The sequence below is a fragment of the Sinocyclocheilus grahami genome, unplaced genomic scaffold (genome assembly GCF_001515645.1).
Source record: "Sinocyclocheilus grahami isolate Dianchi unplaced genomic scaffold, SAMN03320097.WGS_v1.1 scaffold2207.1, whole genome shotgun sequence".
NCBI classification, from domain to species: Eukaryota; Metazoa; Chordata; class Actinopteri; order Cypriniformes; family Cyprinidae; genus Sinocyclocheilus; species Sinocyclocheilus grahami.
Window position 1 is genome coordinate 61,501 of NW_015507386.1, and position 12,060 is coordinate 73,560.

At 33.4% G+C, this 12,060-nt stretch overlaps 1 protein-coding gene across 1 annotated transcript in view; it reads left to right on the forward strand.

The window, feature by feature from the left end:
- The window catches only part of LOC107574389 (ras GTPase-activating protein 3), a 52,100-nt gene extending 45,394 nt beyond the window's left edge, over positions 1-6,706 (forward strand). The window contains exons 21-24 of the mRNA XM_016260826.1: positions 710-918; positions 3,128-3,231; positions 4,971-5,154; positions 6,042-6,706. Coding sequence (XP_016116312.1) covers positions 710-918; positions 3,128-3,231; positions 4,971-5,154; positions 6,042-6,117 — 573 coding nt within the window. The 3' untranslated portion in view covers positions 6,118-6,706. The remainder of the gene's footprint in view (positions 1-709; positions 919-3,127; positions 3,232-4,970; positions 5,155-6,041) is intronic.
- Positions 6,707-12,060: the final 5,354 nt, after the last annotated feature.

The following is a 12,060-nucleotide window of genomic DNA, read 5'->3' on the forward strand; positions in this document are numbered from 1 at the left end:
TGTGTGTTGTGTGTTGTGTGTTGTGTGGGTCTCACACTGACACCTGCTGCTGCAGAGGAGCATCACACACACAGCAGTGCTCAGCACAGAAAAGGCTTGATCTGTTTAATATTGTCACATTATGCTAAAAGAAACTACTTTGATGTACAAGTGTAAATCATTCTAATGTTGTGATCAATTAAACAAACTAATTATTTACACTTAAAACAAACAAAAAAATCAACATCTTCAGATTCACATATGTGTCCCTGCAGCACAAAAGCAGTGTTAAGTCGCTGGGGGATATTTGTAGCAATAGCCAACAATACAATGGATGGGTCACAATTATACATTTCTCTTTTATGCCAAAAATCATTAGGATATTAAGTAAAGATCATGTTCCATGAAGATATTTTGTAAATCTCCTATTGTCAATATATCAAAACTTAATGTTTGATTAGTAATATGCATTGCTAAGAACTTCATTTGAACAACTTTAAAGATGATTTTCTCAATATGTAGATTTTTTTGCACCCTCAGATTCCAGATTTTCAAATATTGTTCTATCCTAACAAACCATACATCAATGGAAAGCTTATTTATTCAGCTTTCAGATGATGCATACATCTCAATTTCACAAAATTGACCCTTATGACAGGTTTTGTGCTCCAGGGTCAGATTTGATTGTTTCATAGACATCACCTGCAGCAGTGCTGTGGTTTTCCTGCAGATGTTCCAGGTCATCCAGCCGGAGAGGGCGCTCTACATCCAGGCCAATAACTGTGTGGAGGCGCGTGACTGGATCGACATCCTGACCAAAGTCAGTCAGTGTAACCGCAAGCGTCTGAGCACTTACCACCCGTCGGCGTTCCTCAACGGACACTGGCTTTGCTGCAAGCTGTCTGCGGACTCGGCTCCCGGCTGCACGCCATGCACAGGGTGAGTCTGCGCACATCAGGAACACAACGCTCCTGTTTCTGAGGCTAAACACAGCTGAGAAAAGACTTCAGACCATCATTACAATATTGCCTTACTCCCTAAAAAAGTAACTAATTACAAATTAAAAATATCTTCCAGTGGGGTAAGAAAAATAATCTTGTTTAGCCTTTGAATTAAGAGTATTTTTTTACCCCACTAGTGGATATTTTTACTTGTTTTAAGCAAAAACTAACAAAATTTGGATAATTTTTTCCAGAAAACAAGACATAATATATTAAGTAATTTTACTTGTCAAGTAAATTCACCTTAATTCCAGAATTTTTAGATATGTATACTAGAAAACAAGACTTAAATACTAAGAAAGAAAATATTTTTTGCAGTGATAGGCTATAGCTTTCGTACGGGATGCTTCTTTGATGCCTTAAATACGGGATGAATTTCTATTTCCGTGACGTCGCAGCTGTAACAGAAACATTAAAACTATATGACAGTAGATAATCTCAGGTGATTATGTGCTTTATTCAAAATTAAGCGTGTCTAATATGAGTTTAAATATCATTTTGCGTGACCTTAAACCAAACTAAAAGCAAGTTTACCTCAGATCTTGAAAATAAATCAGAGCCAACATGTACGTTAAACTCACTGCGAACCAACGAGTGTATTCCATAACAATCAGTCACTCGGTATGTACATTTAATGATGTTAAAAAGGTTTGATATTTATGAATTAGATTATAAACTTATCTATTTTGTTGTGAGTGCAGTGTGCTTCCAGAGAGGCTCCGCCCACGCACGCTTCTGATTGGCTGTGATATTTGATTGATTCTGTCGCATCTAGTGTTCATTTCGTTAATGAAAACTATGATGAAAAATGTTCGGTGACAGTTTTTTTCCCATGACTAAGACGAGACGACAGTAAGGTCAACAAACGATAACTGTGACTATATCAACATGCAATTTCGTTGACAAAAAAAGACGAGACTAAAATGTATTAAAAAAAATTCAAACTTTACAAAAAAACTATTTTTATTTTCGTCAAAAAAAGACAATGTTATTGCGGACTGCTCTACACGCCTCATGAGTGCGGTTGCCAGATATCAAGAGTTCTAATCCCAGAATCAGAGCTTCGCTGTTACATTGATACATTTTCTGCTCGGCGCTTTGTTTATTTTCTGCAATCTGGCAACCTTGATCTGAAAACAGCGACAAACACGCTGGAGTTTAGCGATCTAAATGAAAGCGTCTGTGTTCTGTCATGAGATCTCGACTATTGTTTGCGATTGTGGTTTCTGAATAAATGCACTTACTCAACCGCTGTTGTTTTAATAGAGAAACACAGGAAATTGCAATTTTGAATTACTGGCATTACTAGGAATTACACTGTTATGATATTTTTTGTTTGTTGTGATCATCAAAACTATTGATGCCTCACATCTTTTGCAGCGTTTTGCACATGATGCTGTTTTCTAAAAAAAGTTAAAAGTAGTTTACAAACAAAAACCTTGTTTTTTTTTCTTCATTTCATTTAATTGCTTGCGTTTTTAAGTCAAGACACTACAGACAAAACCATTGTTTTTTTTACATTTTAGTCTATTTTGCTTCCATTTGTCTTCCACACAAGTGAAAAAAAAATTTTTTTAATATAATAATCTAATTTTTGACACTTTATCCATTTGGATTTGATCTATTTATTTCATATTTTATATGTTTAATTGTTTTTATTTAATATAATTTTATTACGCTTTATCTATTCGTGTTTTATCTACTCGCAGTTTTGTGATTTTGGTTTATTTTGCTCCATTTCATGTCTCTTCTTTCATTCTAGAGGAAGGAAACCGTGCAAAATACACATTTATTTTATTGCACTTTCTCTATTTGCGTCTGTAGATTTCAATCTTTAAAGAGATTTGTCTTTTATAAACAGCAAACTTTACTGTTTTTTTCCTGTCTGTGTTCTGAAGGTTTGTTCGTATTTCATTCAAACTGATTTATACAACATTTTACTCCTATAAACATGGTGAAAATGAGTTTGTTTTCTGTCTGTCAACAAAATCAAACAAGAATTGTGAACCTGGATTCATCCAATCTTCAGATTTATGTGCTGCAGATTTATGGATGCAAATAAGTGCACATTTAATTACTGTAGATAATGCCTTGTTTTAGAAAGCGTGTAATACAGAAACGTTTGCGTCTGTGTTTCTGTGCTTCAGGGGACTTCCAGCCAACATCCAGCTGGATGTAGACGGAGACCGAGAGACGGAGCGGATCTACTCGCTCTACAGCACATACATGGCCAAACTAGTCAAGATGCAGGGTGAGTGAGAGTGAACACACGGTACAGTATCACACTACTGAATAATTACTATATTCAAATCTGTCACATTTACATTCACTTATCCAAAGTGATTTACACTGCGTCCAGTGGTGGTCAAGTCTGACTTCAAAGTACTTGAATTAAAGGGATACCCTTACGAAAAAGAAGTTTATTCAAGTGTGCTATTAGTATACTTCTTTTAAACTAAAATAGGAAAGTATACTTTCAGTCTACTTTGTATGTACTTCTCAAAAATATACTTAAAATGACATTTAAATATACTTATAAACTTATACTTTATATATTTGAGCTATACTTGTGCTCCTAGAATCCGTGTTTTCATTGTGATACTGTAGGGGGCGCTAGTACACATCTTCTGTACAGAATTTCCAAAACACAAGCGAAGAAGAAACCGAAACAACAGATGCTTCCACATGTAATCTAACACGATCATCAGACATAAAACAGCATCAAAACTGTGCAACGTCGATGTAATGTCGACCAATGAAGAGGTAATAATGACTGTCAAGCTTTGGGGTGTTGATCAACTCCATCTACGTTTTGATTATCATTCTGAATCCAATTCATAGCCTTTTTCAGCGTTGTGTTCAAAATGTTGTTTATTTATTTATTTTTTTAATTTATAAAACTTATCCACATTCAAATGTTTATAAAAAAAGAATGCATGAAGCTAGAATAAAATGTTTTTGTTTACAAGCAGATACGCTGTTCTTTCTTTTGATGTTTGTATGTTCAGATATTCATAACAAAATATATACACACATAAAACAGCATCAAAACTGTGCAACGTCGATGTAATGTCGACCAATGAAGAGGTAATAATGACTGTCAAGCTTTGGGGTGTTGATCAACTCGTCTACGTTTTGATTATCATTCTGAATCCAATTCATAGCCTTTTTCAGCTTTGTGTTCAAAATGTTGTTTATTTATTTATTTTTTTAATTTATGAAACTTACCCACATTCAAATGTTTATAAAAAAAGAATGCATGAAGCTAGAATAAAATGTTTTTGTTTACAAGCAGATACGCTGTTCTTTCTTTTGATGTTTGTATGTTCAGATATTCATAACAAAATATATACACATTAATACCTAAATAGGGACATAATAGTATACTTATAGTATGATGTAAAGTTCACTTAAAGAACTTACGAGTATACTTGCAGTATAAAACCACTAAACTAGTAGTTTACTGAGACTATACTTTAAAGTGTACTAAAAATGCTACTACAAGTATTTAATTAGTAAACTATCAGTATTCATATAAGTTCACTTTTAGTATAGTTGCAGTACAAAGTAAAAACATAGATGTAAACTAGTTGTGTACTCAATGTTTACTACTGTTATACTTAAAGTATACTTTTATATACTAGAAAGTGGGCCAATTTAGTCCCAAGGAGTATTGAAATAGTACACTTACAAGTATACTACTAGTACACTGATATTTGTGTTCTTACTTCATTAAGTGTACTTAAAAATATACTTGAACTTTACTTAAGTATACATAATAAAATAAACTTGGAAGTATACTACTTTTTGGTAAGGGTAGTTCACCCAAAAATTCTGTCATTAGTTACTCACCCTCGTGTCGTTCCAAACCCGTAAGACCTTCAGAACACAAATTAAGATATTTCTGATGAAATCTGACTGATAAATGATGAATGAGGTTGCTGGCGTGAGTCAGTACGATGCATCAGCGTGTCTCATCTGTCTATCCAGAGGCCTGTGGCAGTAAGTCTGTGTACGACGGTCCTGAGCAGGAGGAATACTCCACGTTTGTGATCGACGACCCGCAGGAGACGTATAAAACCCTGAGACTCGTCATCTCAGCCGTACAGACACTGGAGCAGCAGCACATGCAGTACAAACGAGACAAGTTCAGGAAAACCAAGTACGGCAGCCAGTGAGTATCACAAGCCAAGTCAGGTGTATTTATATAGCACTTTTCACTATGCACATCGTTTCAAAGCAGAAAATCATGATGTTATTGTTTATAATATCTTAATATCTTCATGTCTTAAAGTTGCATTTAACATATTAGAGCTGGACGATAATATAGTTATATTTTTTGACAAAAAAGAACATCTGACAGTTGAGATTTGATATATAGAATATATATTTACATAGCTATAATGCATGTATGTGGATAAAGTTGAATAGAATAAATGTTTCCCATTTCATATATAGAGCTGTGCAATAAAACAAGTTTGAGTTAATAAATAAAACTAAAACTGAAATAAAATAACTTAAAGGTATATAGAAATATTCAGAAAAGCACAACAAAATAAAGATAAATAGAAATAGATAAATTCTAATAAAAGTGACAAAAGCACATAACAAAATGACTAAAACTGAAATAAAAATCAATTAAAGATAAATAGAAATACAAAAAGTTAATAAAAATGACAAAGCACATAAAATTTACTACAACTTAAAATTAAAGATGAATAGAAATACAAAAAGTTAATAAAAATGACAAAGCACATAACAAAATTACTAAAACTTAAAAATAGAGACAAATAGAAATATTAAAAAGGTAATAAAAATGACAAAAAAGCACGTAATATTACTAAAACTTAAAAATAAGAGAAATAAAGCCATATATAAAAACTAATAAAAACAACAAAAGCACATAAACTAAAATTAAATTGACAACTGAAAATATACAAATAAAATCTAATTCAAAATATTAATGCATACTATAATAGTATACAAAGAATCCTAAAATAATACTGGATAAAAAAAAGACAGTGCTTTGACTTACTGATTAACTTTTGTTTGTGTTTACAGGGAACATCCAATCGGTGATCAGAGCTTCCAGTGCTACATCCGCCAGCAGTCAGAAAGCTCCACCTACTCCATCTGACCACGCCCACTGCAGACACCGCGCCGTCTCCACGGCAACAGTCGCGTCTCAGACAGGAAACGACTCACAGGGAGGCGGCCACAGACAAAAGCTAAACAAAAGTGAAAAAGCAAAAGTGTTTTTTTACGATTTTAACCTATCAACCGATGTAGCTCTGCCTCGCGGCACGTTTTGACGTTTGATGATGTTTTTAAGCTAGGAGACGAGCAGACGTCCTCTAGCGGTGGATGTTTTTATAAACAGAGTATTGGACCAAAGGACAGATTCCACAATCCTTTGCTTTGACAGGGTTTGGTTGGTGGATGTGAGAGCTGTAAGCGTGTTTTGAACTCGTATAGAAATATTCTGCTCTTCCCTCCATTCACACGCGTCCAGTTTTGATGTCATGTGTGTGAGTGTGTGTGTGTGTGTGTGTGAATCTGAAATGAGGGCGCATGAATGTGTTTCATTGATTAATTATGAATAATAATTCCCAGTTCATCACATCACACTGTATAGAGATATTTAATATGGACGTGGTTATTTTGATGCATTTCATGAAACCTGTCAAGATCATGACCTACTCAAATTTCACCCTTAAATCATATTATATATATACCTCTCTCTCTATATATATATATTATAAATCATATAATATTAATATATTATAAATATATATATATATATAATAATATACAAATAATAATTAATAATATAATATATTAATAATATAAAAAAATCATATACTATAAAAAATCTATGTTATGTATATGTATGTATTTTACAAGCATTAAGACATTTTCAAGACAAACACATTTAATCCCCAAATTCACATGATTTTAATGCAAAATATTTTACTGCATATTTTACACCATTTCTGATTTTCTGATGATTTGGGGGTGAAACAAGAGCTGGAGAGTCACGCTTGTGTTCTTTTGTTAGTACGGTGTTGTATTCTTGTTAACACAGTTCTTGTGTTTCTGTACGTCCCTCAGTGATGCATGTTTCAGTGCTTAGATATTTTAAAACAGCCCCGTTTTCTTGCCCAAATGAATTGCTATTTATTTTTATATCGCAGAATAATGTTTTTGTGGAAACAATTAATCAAATCAAAACTCAGAGTAATCCAAGCGCACAGTATGAAGTATGCAATAATGTGACCAGTGAGTAATTCTGTGTTTGATCTGTAACTAATGAAGGAACTGTGATCACAGAGCCTCAAGAAGGGCCAGCAGTGTGTGTACAGAGCAGCCCACTGAACGAGACACACGTCTTTCTGACGTCCAAATGAAGGCAATAGCAAAGAGATCCGTGTCCGAGTCTTTCTTCCCAAATAAAAGACGAAACATAAAAGAGATGAAAAATGACTTCAGGAAAAACATGAGGATGCAGTATTGTTGTTTTCAATGTTAATCCCTTACGAAAATGAACCATGGATTTATTAGAGCAAAACTGTAGTGACCATGCTTTTAGCCGTATTGATTACTATTTGTATGACCACAGTTTTACTACAAATACAAATAGTGCTGCAAAACCATGGTTATTTTGTGGTTACCATGGTTTAACTATATTAACCATGTTTTTTTGGTTTTATTTATAGTTAAAAGCATGGTTAATTTTCATAAGGGATGGATTTTACTGATCAACTAATGCTGTGCTTCACTCAATTCAGAGGAAAGTTTTATTGGTTGCTCCTCATGAGGTCAGATGTTTCTCCTAAAACACATCTGTGGAGGAATAAAACAGACACGGTTCATTTAGTAAGCTCACAAAAAAACGTGGAGCAGCTCAGAACATTTGTTGAGAAATGAGTTCACATTGAGGTCTGAGCAACAAAGTAACAATGTTTCTAAAAATGGCAGCATTTACAAAGTAACAATGTAGCGGTGTTGAAAGCTGTTGCTGAGATCTTTTTTGTATTTCCACAGTTTACACCAAAGTATTTGGTTCACGTTACTACCAAACTGTGGCAACTTGGTATTTATCGCTGTCAGCCAATAAGAAATGAATCAAAATGACAGACTGTTTAAAGCAGATCTCGCAGTAGTATTGTGGTTTTATATCAGAAACAATAACCATAGTATCTGTGGTAGTTTGGAGGAAAATGTTTTTGTAGCATATGACATGAATATGACGACTGTATGTACTTGTTAGTTGAAATGAAATCACAGTGTTACAATGTTTCTGAAAATAACATTTACAAAGCAACATTGTAGCAGCGTTTCCAAAAGTAACAGTGTTTACAGAATGAACAGTATCGGCTGTTTCCAAAACCAAGTTACAATGTTGCAGTGTTTAACAAAAGTAACTGTGTTTCCAAAATTAACAGTGTTTACAAAGTAACAATTTTACAGTGTTTTCAACAGTGTTCACAGAAGTAACAAAGCGGCAATGTTTCTAAAAAATAACAGAATTTACAAAGCAACAATATAGCAGTGTTTACAAAAGTAACAACCTTTACAAATGAAAAGTGTTGCAGTATACAAAAGTAGCTATGTTTCTAAAACATAACAGAACTCACAGTGACAACTGTAGCAGTGTTCACAAAAGTAACAATGTTTACAAAATGAGCAGCATTTGTGAAGTAACAATATTGCAGTGTTTTACAAAAGTAACTGTACGTGTTTACAAAAGTAACATTACTTTATAATGCTTTACACACATAACAATATAAAGTGATGTGACTGAGGAAGTGCAGTATGGCCATTTTTATTCATACTTGCAGTGTGTGTGTGTGTGTGTGTGTGTGAGTGTGTGTGTGTGTGTGTGTGAATCTGAAATGAGGGCGCATGAATGTGTTTCATTGATTAATTATGAATAATAATTCCCAGTTCATCACATCACACTGTATAGAGATATTTAATATGGACGTGGTTATTTTGATGCATTTCATGAAACCTGTCAAGATCATGACCTACTCAAATTTCACCCTTAAATCATATTATATATATACCTCTCTCTCTATATATATATATTATAAATCATATAATATTAATATATTATAAATATATATATATATATAATAATATACAAATAATAATTAATAATATAATATATTAATAATATAAAAAAATCATATACTATAAAAAATCTATGTTATGTATATGTATGTATTTTACAAGCATTAAGACATTTTCAAGACAAACACATTTAATCCCCAAATTCACATGATTTTAATGCAAAATATTTTACTGCATATTTTACACCATTTCTGATTTTCTGATGATTTGGGGGTGAAACAAGAGCTGGAGAGTCACGCTTGTGTTCTTTTGTTAGTACGGTGTTGTATTCTTGTTAACACAGTTCTTGTGTTTCTGTACGTCCCTCAGTGATGCATGTTTCAGTGCTTAGATATTTTAAAACAGCCCCGTTTTCTTGCCCAAATGAATTGCTATTTATTTTTATATCGCAGAATAATGTTTTTGTGGAAACAATTAATCAAATCAAAACTCAGAGTAATCCAAGCGCACAGTATGAAGTATGCAATAATGTGACCAGTGAGTAATTCTGTGTTTGATCTGTAACTAATGAAGGAACTGTGATCACAGAGCCTCAAGAAGGGCCAGCAGTGTGTGTACAGAGCAGCCCACTGAACGAGACACACGTCTTTCTGACGTCCAAATGAAGGCAATAGCAAAGAGATCCGTGTCCGAGTCTTTCTTCCCAAATAAAAGACGAAACATAAAAGAGATGAAAAATGACTTCAGGAAAAACATGAGGATGCAGTATTGTTGTTTTCAATGTTAATCCCTTACGAAAATGAACCATGGATTTATTAGAGCAAAACTGTAGTGACCATGCTTTTAGCCGTATTGATTACTATTTGTATGACCACAGTTTTACTACAAATACAAATAGTGCTGCAAAACCATGGTTATTTTGTGGTTACCATGGTTTAACTATATTAACCATGTTTTTTTGGTTTTATTTATAGTTAAAAGCATGGTTAATTTTCATAAGGGATGGATTTTACTGATCAACTAATGCTGTGCTTCACTCAATTCAGAGGAAAGTTTTATTGGTTGCTCCTCATGAGGTCAGATGTTTCTCCTAAAACACATCTGTGGAGGAATAAAACAGACACGGTTCATTTAGTAAGCTCACAAAAAACCGTGGAGCAGCTCAGAACATTTGTTGAGAAATGAGTTCACATTGAGGTCTGAGCAACAAAGTAACAATGTTTCTAAAAATGGCAGCATTTACAAAGTAACAATGTAGCGGTGTTGAAAGCTGTTGCTGAGATCTTTTTTGTATTTCCACAGTTTACACCAAAGTATTTGGTTCACGTTACTACCAAACTGTGGCAACTTGGTATTTATCGCTGTCAGCCAATAAGAAATGAATCAAAATGACAGACTGTTTAAAGCAGATCTCGCAGTAGTATTGTGGTTTTATATCAGAAACAATAACCATAGTATCTGTGGTAGTTTGGAGGAAAATGTTTTTGTAGCATATGACATGAATATGACGACTATGTACTTGTTAGTTGAAATGAAATCACAGTGTTACAATGTTTCTGAAAATAACATTTACAAAGCAACATTGTAGCAGCGTTTCCAAAAGTAACAGTGTTTACAGAATGAACAGTATCGGCTGTTTCCAAAACCAAGTTACAATGTTGCAGTGTTTAACAAAAGTAACTGTGTTTCCAAAATTAACAGTGTTTACAAAGTAACAATTTTACAGTGTTTTCAACAGTGTTCACAGAAGTAACAAAGCGGCAATGTTTCTAAAAAATAACAGAATTTACAAAGCAACAATATAGCAGTGTTTACAAAAGTAACAACCTTTACAAATGAAAAGTGTTGCAGTATACAAAAGTAGCTATGTTTCTAAAACATAACAGAACTCACAGTGACAACTGTAGCAGTGTTCACAGAAGTAACAAAGCGGCAATGTTTCTAAAAAATAACAGAATTTACAAAGCAACAATATAGCAGTGTTTACAAAAGTAACAACCTTTACAAATGAAAAGTGTTGCAGTATACAAAAGTAGCTATGTTTCTAAAACATAACAGAACTCACAGTGACAACTGTAGCAGTGTTCACAAAAGTAACAATGTTTACAAAATGAGCAGCATTTGTGAAGTAACAATATTGCAGTGTTTTACAAAAGTAACTGTACGTGTTTACAAAAGTAACATTACTTTATAATGCTTTACACACATAACAATATAAAGTGATGTGACTGAGGAAGTGCAGTATGGCCATTTTTATTCATACTTGCAGTGTGTGTGTGTGTGTGTGTGTGTGAGAGAGAGAGAGAGTGAATGAATGTACCCTACCTTACAGACTGACAACAGATAGTTCAAATCAATAGTCTTGTTTAAAATACATCACGCTCTGGTTCATCTCAAACTCTGTGTCAGTGTTGAAGATGTTTATTCCAGAAATGTTCTCTAGTAAGAGACTCGAGTTAAAGCTGATGTTCATGAAGTTGACTCTTTCATATACTATAGCGGTACCACAGTACATTGATTAACCCGTGATTAAAATATTAATATACCATTGTATTTACATGGCACTCCATGCATAGAACTTCAAATCAATGATAGATTGATATATGTGACCCTGGAGCACAAAACCAGTCATAAGGGTCAATTTTATGAAATTGAGATTTATGCATCATCTGAAAGCAGAATGAATAAGCTTTCCATTGATGTATGGTTTGTTAGGATCGGACAATATTTGAAAATCTGGAATCTGAGGGTGCAAAAAAATCTAAATATTGAGAAAATCATCTTTAAAGTTGTTCAAATGAAGTTCTTAGCAATGCATATTACTAATCAAACATTAAGTTTTGATATATTTACGGTAGGACATTTACAAAATATCTTCATGGAACATGATCTTTACTTAATATCCTAATGATTTTTGGCATAAAAGAGAAATGTATAATTGTGACCCATACAATGTATTGTTGGCTATTGCTACAAATATACCCCAGCGACTTAACACTGCTTT